The sequence below is a fragment of the Coenobita brevimanus genome, chromosome 17, assembly GCF_032717465.1.
Source record: "Coenobita brevimanus isolate Jiangsu-jjx chromosome 17, ASM3271746v2, whole genome shotgun sequence".
NCBI lineage: Eukaryota > Metazoa > Arthropoda > Malacostraca > Decapoda > Coenobitidae > Coenobita > Coenobita brevimanus.
In genome coordinates, this window is record NC_136970.1 from 180625 (window position 1) to 197414 (window position 16790).

The following is a 16790-nucleotide window of genomic DNA, read 5'->3' on the forward strand; positions in this document are numbered from 1 at the left end:
CTGGCTACTCGAATGTCACAACTTCTTCTTTATCCCTGAAAGTAAGATTGTGGACATGCAGGATAAGGGAACGTCAGTCTGTAGTCATTGGATTCATGTTCAGGTGAACATGGGAAAACATCTGAGTGAGATGAATGAATGGCACTCTGCTGGTAATGCTGCTACTATGATCATCTTGTTATATTTATAAAAAAAAGGCTCCAACATGCTTGCATGCATTGGCCTTAGTCATCCTATGTCACCTATTCACACTGTTCGATCTCTAGCAGCCTCTCTATTCACTCTCATATCCCTGAGGTCACACTCCATAACCTCGCTATTTTCAGTCTGCCTCTCACAACCCTATGTTCAACATTCATTCCTCTCACCCTGCACACCCAGTTGCCATCCTCCATCCTTTGATCCTATTTCACTCTATCTATTTGGTGGAAATTAGGCTGGGATAACGATGATGACGTTAAAGTTACAGTCATCATTTCTCCCACAGGTAAACTTCTTCATACACAACCTGGCACAAATGCGGTTCTCCGGAGACAACTCTGACGACCTCCTCCTCTCCTTCATACCCAAGACATTCACGTAAGTTGCTGTTTTGATTGTGTTTGTGTTAAGATCATGTCATAATAACATAAGTTGTTGTTGTCGTTACGGTATCCTTTTATGCTCGTCTCAGATTTTTTTTTTTCCAGTTTATTTTACATAGCTCACTGGCAGAATTAGAAAATACTGTGGCTCCCCATCTTTTCCTTAGCATTTCCTCATGACTATAGTTCTTTTACCTTAACTTGGCCCAGATTTTTTTCCCCTTTTGCAGCTTAATTATTGTGGTTTTGTGGCACAGTTAGACAGTACTATGACATGACATCCTTTCCATATCTTCATTTGTTGCATAGTATTTTCATGTTAATCTTGTGTTACAGCTCAGCATTCAAGGTGGAGAGATGGCAGTTTTAGACCAAGTCAGAGTAAACTTAGTATATCTTATGTTGTGATTATAATGCCTTCACTGGATTGGGCCTGTAAGGGTTTCTGTCTGAGGGGCAGTTGTGGTTTATGATTCACATAATGCCATTCAGGGACAAGCAAGACTGGTCATCCATGCCCAAAATGCTGAGACTGAGTAGCCTGTCTCTGGGCCTCTACACTCTTGATGGGACAAATAGAATAGATGATATAGTAGTATTTGTGGTTTATGCCATTCATGTAATTGGTTAACTGTATTAGTAAAGTATAGGGTTATAATGATGACAGTAATGATGATGATGGTGACGATAATACCCGTAATGCTAATTATGACATACAACTCCCCTCCTCCTTCACAGAGCGGAGCAAGATGGCAAGATCAACCAAGTTCGCCTGTACAGCTACCAGAAGCGTTACAACCCGAACAAGTACTACGTGTACATCATTGAGGTAGAGAGGGAAGGGCAGAGAGAACCCACATACTTGTTCCGATCTTACAGGGAATTCTCAGAGTTCCATCAGAAGCTGTGTCTCATTTTCCCACTGGCTAGGATACACAGGTGAGAAAGTGAGAGGTAGTTAGAGATAGAAAGTGAGAGAGAGGGAAGGACTAAGAGATTCTTAGCTCCTTCATTCTTATAGGGAGTTCTTGGATTTCAGCTGTGTCACATTTTCCCACTGGCTAGAATGCACAGGTGAGAAAAGGGAAAGTAAGTTAAAATGAAAGAGGGATGAACAGATAGATTGCACATAATTATTCTGATCTTACAGGAAATTCTCAGGGTTTCATCAGAAGCCATGTCTCATTTTTCCACTGGATGGGACACCAACTAATGAGAGGCATATACTGTATTTCATTACAGTATATTCTATCTGCCTGTAGACGATATTGTTTTGCTTATGAGAGACTTTTCCAACTGTACGGGCTAAATACTGTACAGAGACAAAAGTATCTTCCCAAAGTTTGACGAATACATAGCGAACAAAAATCAAACCATCTGCAACACACACTAGTAGAAATAGGGTTTTCATTGTATTGGTCAGTTGTAAATTTTCATGAAGCATAACTGGGAAAATGTTTATTCTTTGACTGTACCTCCTTCACTTAACTGGTCAAAATAAGAGATTTTTTTCCTGGGCTAAATAAAATCATCTGGAGGCAGCAAAAATAGTGATGAAATACACCATTGGATTCAAGGTGTTTAATGGTGTTGGCTACAGGAGCCCAGCATCAGCTTTCTGTTCTTTACTGTGGGATTGGCTGTAAGTTTTTGTTAAATTCACTTCCACTTCACCCTGTCCTTAGGCAGGAAAAGAGGCTTGGATAGTTATGATGATGATGATGATTTATTTTCCAGCCTACTACAAGGTGTCCAGATTGGCTTCTCAGAAATCAGTGTAGCTGCAGAAAAGAGAAGACTAGAAGTTGAATTATTCCTAGCCACCCAATTTATAATGTACATTTATTTCTGTGTCATGTCTCCATGGTTGTTCAATCTGTACATGGATGGGGTAATAAAAGAGGTACAAGGTAGGGTAGTGGATGTTGGAGTGGCCCTGGTGAGAGAGGATAGTGTTTGGAAACTCCCTGTACTGTTGTTTGCAGATGATACTGTGTTGTTGAGTGAAGACAAAGGGGAGCTGCAAGGCTTGGTGGATGAGTTTGGGAGAGTGTGTAAGAAACGGAATCTAAAGGTGAATGTAGGGAAGAGTAAAGTGATGGTCTTTGAGAGAGGTGAAGTCAGTGAATGTACAGCGAGGTTGGATGGTGAGGAATTGGAAAATATGAGTACGTTTAAGTACTTGGGTAGTGTGATGAGTAAGGATGGAGGTTTGGAGGGTAAAGTGCTTGAAAGGGTACAGCAGGGAAGAAAGGTTGCTGGTTCCTTGAAAGCAGTGATAAGAAACAGGGAAGTGAGCGTGGAAGTGAAAAGGTTACTACATGACGGTATTGTGATACCAACTCTAATGTATGGAAGTGAAGCTTGGACGTTGTTGGAAGGACACAAGTCAAGAGTGAGAGCAGTGGAAATGAGTTATTTAAGAGGAGCCTGTGGAGTCACATGGAGAGACAGGCTGACAAATGAGGATATAAAGGAGCATTGTGGTGTGGATGTGGATGTGATAGGAAGCATTATGAGGAACACACCGAGGTGGTTTGGCCATGTGGAGAGGATGGAGGGTGAGAAGCTGATGAAGAGAGTGTATGTGAGTGAGGTAGAGGGAGGAAGAGGGAGGGGGAGGCTGAGGATGAGATGGAGGGATGGGGTGGAGAGGTATATGAGAGAGGAGGGTGTGAGTTGGGAGCAGGGCAGTGAAATGGCGGGGGACAGGGCGACGTGGAGGCGATTTGTTTGTGGCCACCCCAAACGGAATTGAGGCGTCTGGCAATAGATAAATAGATAGATTTCTGTAGTCCACCCTTGTTACAGGTTGGCTTGCAAAATGACCATTTACCTTAACAGTTGCCCAGAGTTTCGGACAATTTTTTGTTTGACACTCAGTTTTTCACATATATGGCCATAGTGATGCTCGAGTTCTCATTATACAATCATTTTTCAGAGCTCATGTGATCACCACAACACGAAATTCATTATAAGACCAGTTAGTTATGTGATCAGTCTTCAAAAATGCATCCTATTGTAAAAGAAGGGCATGGTGTGCTGTATATATTTCTTATTATACCTTACTGTTAAGTAAATGGACAATCAACATTACTTTGCAGTCTGCCAAAGGGTGTCCAAATTGGCCGCTCGGAAGTCAAGGCCGTCGCGGAGAAGAGAAAACTGGAGATTGAACTGTTCTTGGCCACCCTGTTTGATCTCGCACCGGAGATCTCACACTCGGATTTGGTGTATACATTCTTCCACCCCCTACTGCGAGATCAGGAGGACACTGATATACACATTAAGAAGCTCAAGAATAAAGGTGGGTGATTTATTTTTTCTTTTTAAGATTGAAAATTATATTTAGCCTATTTTATAATCATGAAGAACAGCAGTAGTGGTAGTAAGCACCAATAGTGGTAGGTGGTTAGGTGCCACTTTTTTTTTTTTAAGTAAATATTTAGAAAGAAAGTATGGCATTTATGACTAATATCTACTTATTTCAGAGCCACGAGGAACAGTAGGAGCAGTAGTGAGCACCAGCAGCAGCAGCAGTAGCAGTATTAGGTCAGGTGCTGCACAGGGTCAAGTCAAAGTCAGCTTCCAGTACCTACGAGGTCAGCTGCAGATAATGGTACATCACGCACGTAATCTGTCACTAATCAGCAATGGACAGGAGCCCTCACCTTACGTCAAGTTGTATCTCCTGCCTGACACACACAAGAAGACCAAGAGGAAGACAAAAGTGGTAAAGAAGTCTTGTCATCCTACTTTCATGGAACCGGTAAGTTAATTTCATAGTTACAAACATTTATAAAGGCTCCAACATGTTTGTGTGCATCAGCCTTGGTCACCTAATGATGGCTGTCTATGCTGCTTATCTCTAGCAGCCTCTCTACTCAGTACTTTATCTTTGACGCCACACTCATATACTGTATAGAAAAACTGTACATATATACCCAGTTCAGATATTCTGTAAGTCTACCACAAATTTAAGAAGACCAGGAGGCAGGTGAAAGTGGTGGAGAAGTCTTGTGATACTGCCTTAATGGGCCCAGTAAGTTGACAACATAATCAGATAGCTGCCAGGTGGTCTAGTGGGTTAAGGTGTTCCAACCAGACAAGGCCCAAAAGGTTTTATATCATAGGTGTGGTTGGGGTTTATTGCTCCCATAATTCCATTAAGGGGCAAGTGAAGCTGGTCACCCATGCCTTAAATGTTGCAACTGAATACCATAGCTCCGGGCCCCAGTGCTACTGATGGAGCAGAAAAGATTGGTGATAGATCAGCGATATAGGTATGGAGGGGTTCGACCCCCCTCAGTCAGACCCTTGGTCCCTCCAGTGGACCGTCATTTTAAATTTTGAATTATTTAATGTGTAGACAGTATTGTACTGTGCCCTCCCAAAATAAGTCTTGACCTAACCTTGGCCCCCACCACCCCATCCTTTGAGACCTGGCTGCATTACTGTGCAGATAAACAGACAGTTACAGTATTTTCTTTCAGTTTTACAATTTTATTTAATTTTTTCAGATCACGTACCGCATGTCACAGGATATCGTGAAGCAGCGGGTGTTGGAGATCAGCGTGTGGAGTGAGGACAAGTTCAGTGAGAACATTTACCTTGGAAGTTCCTATCTGAAGCTCTCTGCCCTCGACCTGAAGGAGGAGCAGTGCGAGTGGCTGAGTTTAGAACACCGACGGAACACGGCCCTACACCACACCATATAGCCTTTTGCCTGGGCCTCCTAACACTGAAGCATTGTTAGGCTCTTAGGAGGTCCTTTGTGCAACCAGCAGTTTATATCAAGAATCAGTCACATTTATACATGCTGCAGTCATTGCTTTCTCTCTCTCTCTGTCTCTCTCTTTCTTTCTCAGTTCGATCATGCACAGAGTCATTAGGGTATATCATTTCTCTTGTATTCACCCAGCCATCAACATACAACCAGTTTATTATGCCATCCACACAGGCATCAGTGTACAGTTTCTCCCTTCCCATTCACTCAGATATCAGCATGCAAGCTTCAGCCATCAATCCTTTATTAGCTCCATTCTCCTGTCTCATCCTCACACTGGTGTATACCTTGTTCACTTTAACTAGCCCTAAAATAGCTCTCTCTTCTCACCATGAATGCTGAACAGTAAGAGACTGACACTAGAATATGGTGGTGATAATGAAAAAGTGCTTTGGACAGGATGCATGGCCATAATACAGTATTATCTTACTCCGACACCAAGTTACAGGAAATAGGCCGCAGAAGGACAAAGCTCTCTGCCATTTTAAAGTTAATGAACTGCAGTACCTAAATATACAGCTAATCTATTATGCCTTCCTTATAGGCATCAGTGTACAGTTTTTTTTGTCCTCCCATCCACTTACACATCACTCTGTAAGGTTTAGCCATCATTCCTATATCAGGTGCAAAATCTGGATCATTGATGTAATACTGCACTATACCACTCCACAGAGTAGTACAGTACTCCCTCGGTATCGACAGGATTTTTTTTTCCAAGGGTTTCAGCTATCAATGGATTTTTTTAGCTGGGAATTATTTATTAATTATATCCTGGGCAGGCAAGAATAATAGTTCTGCACTTTCCACAAGGCATCACTGGCAGCATCTTCTCACCAACCTGCTAGTTACCTGCTTTCAGCTCCCCTCATATCCATCTGCACATCCCACTCTCTCTGTTGATAACAGTTTTATTAGTGCCTCTAGCTGAACAAGTAATGTGAATGAAACAGGCATAAGGTGAAATGATATTTATACTGTAAAGGAAACTCATTTTTAATCATTTAAATCACGTTAACATACAGTAACATACAAGTGGTTGAGTAAGAATTATTCCGTTTAATGATATATAAAGACATCCATTGGAAAATCAGTATTGTTGGGTTTTGCACATCGAGAGCATCTTAGGAATGTGACCCCCTTCAGTAATGAGGGAGACCTGTGTGGCCAGACCTCATAACACTGAACTGCAGTCATAAGTTTGGAATCATTCATCTGGCTGAGACCATCTATGCAATCACTAAGGTACATAGTTTTTCTTCCAACCACAAAACTATCACCACCACCACCACCATCATCGTCATCATCATCATCATCATCATCATCCAGTCAGTATTTTTTATTTTCATTCTCACACACATTCATCCACCTTAGTACTGCGGATTTTCAACATTCCTTACAGGATGTAAGTACAGTACAGCTCAGCCTTCATTATCATTATTTTAACCCAGTTGTCAAAACTGTTTACATTAATCTTAATATCAGATTCCAGTCATATTAATCTGAAAATCAAAATCCTTTACAGGGAACCCTCACTTTATTGAACCAATCAGCTGACAGCAGTTCAAGGCCAGTTGGTGTATGGATTTTATATATATATATATATGTTTGTTCTGCTTTCCTCTGTTCATCTTTGTAGAAAAAAAATGTGGGGAGAGACTAACATTATATCCAGCAGTTTGATACAGCTGATGTTCAGGAGGGTCGGCTACATCGAACCCAAGTTATACAATAAATCATGCTCAGTGGGTAGGCAGTGGAATACTGTATGTTCAGTTTTATTTAATTTTGTGTGGGTTTATACTTTGTATTTTGATACTATATAGATTAATGTTCTGTCATCTTAATCAGTAATAACAGAACAGAAAACAGCAAAAATTACTTCTTACTTTTGTTTTGTTCGGTCTGGTAGCTGTCTCTTCCTCACCAGTCTATCAACCCTTGGTTTGATATGTAGCAAATTTGTTTGGCAGGGGCAGTGTGGACAATATAATCAAAGCTTGGTTTAAGGAGGGGGTTCGATGAAGAGAGGGTTTACTGTAAGCTAAATTTTAAACTCTGATCATCGTAACAAGAGAATCTGAACCAGATGGTAGTAAAATGAATGTTGGAATCTGATTAATTACTGGGAACTTTTCCTAAGATTTTTTTTTCCATAATAAACCTCTGTTAATCTTAAAACTTTGGGTGATGTCATTTCCATAGCTTGTTTGTTTTCACCCGACAAATATCCCTAATGCCAGCCACCCAGTTGATGGCCATGAGTAATCAGACAGGAGGATCAGTTTTCTAGTAACCAAGGAGACTCAATCTCAAATCATAAGGCTCATTAAAGTTCACATTAACCTCTGCTTAATATTTGAGTTTTGGGAGTGCGTGAGTTCTGTCAGGTGAAAATGAACCAGCCATATAACTGTACTTGTTATCTGTTTTGATAAAAGGTGGTAACAGATATTACTTTTCTGATATTTCAACACAGTGCTTATGTGACATTTATAGTGTGACATATGGTACTAAATAACACATATATTGTGACATTCAGTGATTTTATATATATATATATATATTAACTTGGCCTGAAACTGATGCCAGTCGCAAAGAAGTAACATGGAACGGTTGTAGAGCCATAGTGTTGCCATATTCTGCCATTGTGCTATGGAAAATAAGCTGCAAAAGGACAAAAACCCAGGCCAAGGTAAGGTAAAAATACTAAAGAAAATGAACAGGCATTCTACAAAGATTACGGGCAATTTGATACAAGTGCTTTTGAATATATATTTATTTTCTTTCTTTTTTAATATTTTTATCCAGGAGACTATATTGCAAAATTTTGATATGTTTGTGCGGTGAAATTTAACTGAGCTTTGATGATACAGATTCACAAGTAACCTAATTTTTTTGTTATGTTTCTGTGTGAGATTCAGTATTGCTAGTTTGGTGTGTCAGTAGGCTGGGTGTTTTGTAAATAACGTGTTACTAAGTAACTCACCAGGCGGGATTGTGTGTGCTGTGGGATGGCATAGTCTGCTTGTGTGGATGGGTGTGTGGCAGTGGGAGTGGGATATGAATGAATGACGCAGGATAGACATGATCATGCTGACTGTCTGCTGATGTGGGTATGAGTGTGGGAGTAGGAGTAGGAAATGAATGAATGATGCTGGACAAACACTGTTAATGCTGACTAACCATCCCCACAGCACACAAGAAATTGCCCAGCAGGTAGGAAAGATCATAACAGAAAGAGGAAAAAATCATCATTCATGCACCCTCTTTCTACCCTCTAAAGAGAGAGAGAGAGAGAGAGAGGACTTTTTTATATCACAACTATGCTGGGTAAATGGTGAGACTGATAGACAGACATAGATTTACAGTTAGATAGGTATATAGTAAGTAGGTAGGGAGGTAGATACATAGATAGACATTCATAAGTGGATCAGATATATAGGTAGGTAGGTACACTCGATCAAAAAAGTATCGGTGCACATTTGGCCCAAAACAATTTGACGCCACGGACGATGGACTCTGGAAATGTTTGACTATTGTCCCCCACGTTGTCAAACATGCTTACATAAGTATGTCATAGATAGGTTGCATATGACAATTTATGGTTGATATTGTTACTGAAGGTATAGTCAGATGATAATTAATTTATTTTCCAGGGACTACACAAGCTATATTGATCATTTCAGATATCGTCGTACCCCTCCTGCGCGATACTTTTTTGATCGTGTGTACATAAGTAGATAGATAGACTGTGCCTGCAGTAAATGGTTTCCAAATGACCATTTATCAAACCTTGTAACTACAGTATATGCATACGTATTGTCTTTTTGGAGAGAAAGAGACAATAGATAGATAGATAATAGATGCAGACATTTACTCAATTATATAGGCTTAGTAAATTTTCCTCTTCAGACCAATGATGCCATTTTGAATTTATTCTTGGTAATAATTTGTTTTATGGTCTTGGAGACTTGGCCCATTCATGAGAGGGATAATGGTGACAGTATCAATCATCACAGGCTCCTGTGACTCACTCATTGCCGAATAAAAGAATGTGGAATTAGAACAGAAAGCTAGAGTTGTTCCAGCAAGGAGAGAGTTAATAGTGACTTAGGCTCCTGTGACTCACTCAGCAGAATTAAATCATCTCTTGTTAACTGGTACATTGCTAGAATTGTGCCCACCATGAGTGGGTGGTGGCAAGAATGAATTACAAAAAGGTGTTAGGTCTGAGAGGGTCTAGGGTTCCTCATGCTTTTTGTAATGAAACTTTTTGTACCGTACTGTAAGTTTTATGCACATAGATACAGTCATATATATATATATATATATATATATATATATATGTATATGCAGTAGGATTAAGAAGCATAGACATATCCATTTTTAGATGCCTGGTGGTCAAGTGGGTTAAGGGGCATGAAATGGATGAGGGAGATGATGTTCTAAGGGATGGTTGGGATGGTTAAGCGCCTTGAAGTGCATGTTGGCATTGAGGGTTTTATGTCCGAGGAATGGTTGGATGGTTACATCTTGGTGGTCTAGTAGGTTTAGGGCCTTGAAATGGGTGCGGATCAATGGGGTGTTCGTCTGAGGGATGGTTGGGGTTTATTGCTCACATAATGCCTCAAAGGAAGGATTATTATTATTATTATTATTATTATTATTATTCATTTTATAGGGAGTATGTGTAGTTACATGGAGAGACAGCGGGCAAATGAGGAAGTAAAGGAGCTTTGTGGTATCGAAGTAGATGTGATTGAAAGGACAAAGAGAAATACTCTGAGATGCTCTGGCCATGTGGAGAGGATGGAAAATACCGAGACTAAGTAGAAGAGTGTATTTGATGAGGTGGAGGGGGATGCAGATGGGGGAGACTGAGGATGGAGTGGAGGGATGGGATGGAGAGGCATATGAATGAGGATGGCGTGGGATGGAGAGAGGGCAGCCTGGTCATGTAGGACAGGGTGACATGGAGGCAGATTGTTTGTGGCCACCCCATATGGGATTAAGATGTATAGTTAGAGAGAGAGAAAATTCAAAGGAAAAATCACTTTGAGACATGACAGAGGAGCTTCAAGGCGTTATCACCAGTGCCGCCCCAGATACGAGTCTTGGATTTGGTCTTTGGTCAGTAATGTACATGGCCAAGAACAGTAAACTTCACAATATCCATATGTTATGTGCAGAATGTAGTTTTGGCTTATCAGGTGGAGTTGGGCTTTGGGGACTTGAGTGGTGAATGAATGGCAGTGTAGCTCATTCAGCTGGGCAGACTTTGTTTATTCTCTCTCTCTCACTCTCTTTTTTTTTTTTTTTTTCTTCTTCTTTTTTTTTTGACCCTACCTCACCCCACTTTGGAGTAGGCTGGAGTATGAAAGGAGGTCTGGATGATGATGATTGTGATGGTGATGACTAGAGCCAGAGTCTGTATGAATAAGTTGAATTTACAAATAGTGCAGCACTAGTCCCCAAAGTCCCCCTGTAAATGGCACAGTAGCCCCCAGAATTATACAAAGCACAATAAAATAACACAAAACTTGAAGCATAAACATGAATAAATATAGTACTGTACAGTATCTTTGAGAGAGGTGAAGTCAGTGAATGTACAGCGAGGTTGGATGATGAGGAATTGGAAAATGTGAGTATGTTTAAGTACTTGGGTAGTGTGATGAGTAGGGATGGAGGTTTGGAGGGTGAAGTGCTTGAAAGAGTACAGCAGGGAAGAAAGGTTGCTGGTTCCTTGAAAGCAGTGATAAGAAGCAGGGAAGTGAGCATGGAAGTGAAAAAGTTACTACATGACAGTATTGTGATACCAACTCTTAACGTATGGAAGTGAAGCTTAGACGTTGCTGGAAGGACACAAGTCAAGAGTGAGAGCAGTGGAAATGAGTTATTTAAGAGGAGCCTGTGGAGTCACATGGAGAGACAGGCTGACGAATGAGGATATAAAGGAGCATTGTGGTGTGGATGAGGATGTGATAGGAAGCGTTAGGAGGAATACACTGAGGTGGTTTGGCCATGTGGAGAGGATGGAGGGTGAAAGACTGACGAGGACAGTGTATGTGAGTGAGGTGGAGGGGGGAAGAGGGAGGGGGAGGCCGAGGATGAGATGGAGGGATGGGGTAGAGAGGTATATGAGAGAGGGGGGGGTGAGTTGGGAGTGGGGCAGTGAAATGGCGGGGGACAGGGCGACGTGGAGGCGATTTGTTTGTGGCCACCCCGAACGGGATTGAGGCATTTGGCAACAGATAGATATATAGACAGTATCTGGACACTCACCAATGCTGTCTGATATCTTGATAGTAGACCCTTGATATAGCAGACTAATTGGTACCAAACTCTTGACGTTAAAGCCAAACACCATGCTCTTTGGTAATTTCCCAGGTGTTGTGGTGTTTACTGAACAAAGATCGTTAAATATAGAGCATTGTTCAGCCATACAGTCGTACACAATAACATACAGCTAGGTCTAAATGGCTCTTTTGCTCAATAAGTACTCCATTTATGGCTCCTGTTATGATGCTGGTCATCCAGAGACTGATGCAGTGTTCTGCAGGATGTGGAGGAGCGAGCACGCATGCGTTTGTGTATGTGTGTAGGGACGCCACGCTGATCGTTGTTTCCTACATGTCCAGTCTTTTACTGAACAAAATTTGTTAAATGAACATAATGTTTGGGTAGCTCAAGGTGGTTGTTCAAATAAAAATTTGTTGAAAGAGTGTTTGGTATATCGAGGGTTTACTGTATTTTTCCCATATGTTAGTGGCAAAGGGAAGGCAGTTACATGCCCTCCCTGATATGGATAATGACACAATATGGAAAATGATGTGCATGTGGACATTAGGATTTTTACTGTATATTATTTTCCTGGGTTGGTAGTCATATGTATACTAGTCTTTTTTTTTATTTTGCATAATAGTTTGGCACAAATACAATGTAGCTTTTTTTTTTTTTTTCTTCTGGGTAGATGAAGAATGAGGGTTGGTGGTTTGCAGTAAGTTATAACAATGTCCCCCATTTTAATGGAATGGTGGGCTGTATTTTTTTAAACAAAAGCAAATGTTTCCACTCTGATAAAAAAAAAAAAAAAAAAAAAAAAATCCAGGAAAAAATGAACAAAAGAGAACCAGCAATATAATCTGTTCATTTTGGAATGCCTGGACATGTTGCGTTCGAAAGACTGGAGGTTATAGGCAGGGAGAAGTACAGTAGATTCTGATAATGTATAGAATGAATGTAGCTGAGTAATATATACTTGGGGGAGGCTTGGGAAGGAACAACTAATGTGAGGGGGAGACCAAGGATGAGGTGGAGGAAGGGAGATATACGGGTATGAGAGACATGGAGGAGAGAGAGACCAAAGATGAGAGGAAGGCATGGAGCGGAGAGATAATATGAAATAGGAGGGTGAGTTGGAGGAAGGGCAGCCAAATGGCAGAGGACAGAGCAACATGGAGGCAGTTTCTTTGTGGCCACCCTTTTAAGTCAGGATAATGTATTCAAGAACAGCATGATAGTTTTCAAGGCTAAACACAGTCAGTACAAGATGACCCTTGCCGAGCTTAATAAAATCATCTTACTGAAGCAATAATTAAGCCAGTGCTGTATACTCTCTTCACTTTATCTTGGCCTGAAATGTCCAGCTCTCCATCGTGAATGCCAGGTTGTAATAACAGATTAACACTAGAACAGTAGTAGTATAGTAGTCAGACTCATTTGGATGTGACCCTGTAGACTATGGGCAGAAGTTGCCCTTTTTTTCAAGCAGTCTACCATCTCCCTTCTGGGGGATAGGAAAAAAGGTGAGGGGCATTTATATAACCAGGCAGGAGAGTTGCCCAGCGATGTTATTGTCACCGCAAAGAGTCATCCCCCACCAGCAATAACAAAGCAAGTTTACTCTTCACTGACTTTGGCCTAAAATGTCTATCTTTCCATCCTGAATTCTGAGTTTTAATGATGAATTAACACTTGAATACAAGTGTAGTTATAAAGAAGTGCTATTTAAAGGATGGCTCAACATATTAACACTAAATAAGCTAATTAAGAAGTGCTATGTAAAGAATGTAGAGCCATAGTATTGTCTTTTTCTGTGAAAGAGCTATGTGAAATAGGCTGCAAAAGAATGAAAATCTGGGTCAGGTTAAAGGTGAAAGATCAACAGGGTTGTCCATAAATGGTTCTTTACTACAAACTCACTTGGTGGTGCCTTTGTGTGTTGCAGGGATGACTCAGTACACTGGTGTGGGGGTGGGTGTAGCAATGAGAGTAGATATTGATGATGCTGACTGAGTCATCCCTGCAATACACAAGAAGTCACCCAGTGGAGAAGAGTGTTACATATGAACCACCCTCATTCATATTTTGTTGTTCATTATAAAGGCTCCAACCAGCTTGTAGGTGTCAGCTTTGGTCACCTAATAGTAACTCTCCTTACTGCTCTATCCCTAACAGCCTCTCTGTCCAGTTCCATATCCCTGAGACCACACTCTATGACCTCGTCCCAGGTCCTTTTCGGTCTGCCTCTTGCAGCCCTGCCTTCAGCATTCACACCTCTCACCCACTGCACCCAGTTGTCATCCTTCATAGTCTCCACATGTCCTGTATACAATAATCTTAGGTTCTTTCTGTCCCTGCTTGATTTAAGAAAGTCATCCAAAGGTAGTAAGTGTAAATTAAAAGTACGGGTTTACTGACTGTATGAGAAGTAGGATCTCTATAGTGTACAATAATCCCTCGTGGGGGACACAGTGACTCAGTCGGTAGAGAGGTGGCCTGCAGTCCTACCGGACTCAGGTTCAAATCTCCGCTGGGGCAGGGAACAGTTTAAGGATTTGAATTTCATAAAAATCAGACTTTACGGATCTACCAGAAGACCCGACGACATATCGTAAGAATACCTCCGCTAATACCAATACACCAGTCCTGTATGAGACAGCTTTAGCATGTATTCAATATGGATAGAGGTGTTAGCGCCAAAGTGGTGATATGTAGAGGTGTTTGGTATGCAGAAGGACTACTGGGCCTTGGGAGCAGGCTGAGAAGCCAATGTCCAGAGTTGGACACATTAGAAAAAAAAAAGCTTCACAGGGGAGAATGAGAGAGTGGCTAGAAGAGTGTATGTGACTGAGGTAGCGTGGGAGAGGAGAAGAAGACCAAGGATGACATGAAGGGATGGAGTGAAGAGATGTGAGATAGGAGGAGAATGTGAATTGGCAGAGGACAGGGCAACATGGAAGCAATTTGTCAATGGCCACCCCTTACAGGATTAAGGCATCTGGCAATAAACAGATGGATAGATGAATTGCTAGAGAATATGCAGAATAAAAAGGAAGAGGTGCTACAAAGCCTCCTGTGCCACCTAGAATATTCAGCTCTCAAGGAATTCAATCATCTCTCTGTACATACTGTGTAAATAAATGTTGATGTTACAAAAGTGAATAAATCAGATTAGTGATTTCAAAACTGTTGAAACTTTTAACAGCTCCAATTTTTCTAATGACAGGTGTATTTAAATTTGTACAGTAAAAAAATTAGGTACTTGTTACCCAGGACAATTAATGGATTTAGCAGTGAGTAAATTTAGTGAAGTATAATGCGGAGTTGTGTGAAAAGACAGACAAACAAATGAGAAAATGAAGGTGCATTGTGGTGTTGTGAATGAGGAACTGCAATGGGGTCTATAAAAGCCGGCGTTGCTTAGAGGAAAAGCAGGGCTCCTTTCTTTGGCCCAGTGGTAACGTGCGCGCACATGGAGCGTGAGGGCCTGAGATCGAATCTCGGTCAGACCAGTGATTAATTTGTTAAGGTTCATTTCAGTTATTACAGAGCATGTGGAGCTACATAAAGGGAAGGAGCATTGTGGCATTTGATGTGGATGTGACTGAAAGCACTAAAAGAAATACTCTTAAGATGGTTTGGCCACATGGAAAGGACGGAGATTGAGAGACTAACTAAAAAAGTGAAGATGTGAGTGAGGTTGAGGGGGAGAGGGGAAGGGATACTGAGGATGGGATGGAGCTGGGAGGTATATGAGGGACAGGGTGTGAGATGATGGGAGGGCAGCATGATGGCAGAGAGCAGAATGATATGAGGGCGATTTATTTATTGCCACCCCTTCTGGGATTAAAGCACCTGGCTACAGATAAGTAGATGGATGGGTAGATAGCAAGAATCAAAGAAAGTGATACATATTATTAAGTAGAAATTATAGTCAAATGAATCCATACATATTTTGAAGACTGAAATAATAGATTAATGAATTAGACTCCAACTAAACTCTGATTATGCAAGGCAGAACTAAATGGTCCCTGCACAGATTACCGGTACACTCGCAGATAATCGGTGTGTTCAAAAACAGGGCCTTCAAACACACACACGTATCATGCATGCACACGTGCACGCACACACACACACGTATACAGATTCACTCCAGAGCTTTACATTTGCTCAACTTCAACCTGCAATACTGTACGTATGTTGTGTTTAGATTTGCAGCATTGTACGGCCATGTTCAAAAGTCCACCTACACTTCCCTGTTGGCTGTGGCAAGGGAAAGTGTTTTGTGAAATATTTTTTTGACAGCTGAGGGATGTAAGCTGGAAAGATGGTAGCCCATAGTTGAAGGACAGGGTGATAAAGTGATTCATTTGTGACTGCCCTTTACTGACGTAAGGCATCTGGCTCTACAGAGATAGACATAAGATAGACAGCTGGATGTAGCCCATAAGGGTTGCTTCCAAGGGGAGGTTGGGGTTTATATATCATATAATGCCACTAAAAGGCAAGTGAGACTGTTCACTCAAGTGTCAGGACTGACTAGCCTACCCCTGGGCCTCTGTGATCCTGATGGGGCAGAAAAGGATTGGATGATGGAGGGATGAGTAAATATAAAACTGACCACTAATATATATATATAATTTTTTTTTATAACCAATAACAGCCTCTCCTCAGGCCCCTACCCTTGTACAGAGTTGTATGGGGATAAATATTACATTTTTGTGTTTTTTCATTCATTTAATAATTTATTATCTCACTGCCAGTATAACTAGGCATTCCAGTGCAGGGAGGGGCCAGAAGTGGTGAGAGAGAGAGAAAGAGAGAGAATCTGTATGTATGTTTATTTATGCAGTTACATATGTGTGCTTTATATTGTTTTTTGAGCAGTCTTTTTTGTATCATATATCATGTCTTCATTAAATTATGCAATACTTCAGTGACAGAAAGTGGGAGTAAGTTGGTAACATTGGATAATAATTTTTTGTGGGTGGGAAATATTGTGCTTTGGATATAAATGATCTTTAATCTTTATTTCTTGTGTGTATTGGTGCTGGAGAGGGACACCTTCATGTGGTGGCTTTGATATACCCTGGCAGCTCAACTACTTGGTTATACAAACATCCCACGGCTTGTATAAC

The 16790-nt window shown here is 41.0% G+C and overlaps 2 protein-coding genes across 2 annotated transcripts in view; both read left to right on the forward strand.

Annotated features, from left to right (window-relative positions):
* Pi3K68D (phosphatidylinositol-4-phosphate 3-kinase catalytic subunit Pi3K68D) overlaps window positions 1-5302 on the forward strand; it is a 40244-nt gene extending 34942 nt beyond the window's left edge. The window contains exons 24-28 of the mRNA XM_080265843.1: window positions 488-579; window positions 1323-1523; window positions 3689-3891; window positions 4076-4353; window positions 5105-5302. Coding sequence (XP_080121969.1) covers window positions 488-579; window positions 1323-1523; window positions 3689-3891; window positions 4076-4353; window positions 5105-5302 — 972 coding nt within the window. The remainder of the gene's footprint in view (window positions 1-487; window positions 580-1322; window positions 1524-3688; window positions 3892-4075; window positions 4354-5104) is intronic.
* Window positions 1-16790, forward strand: part of LOC145391250 (HMG box-containing protein 4) — a 186101-nt gene that overhangs the window by 98420 nt on the left and 70891 nt on the right. The window lies entirely within an intron of this gene.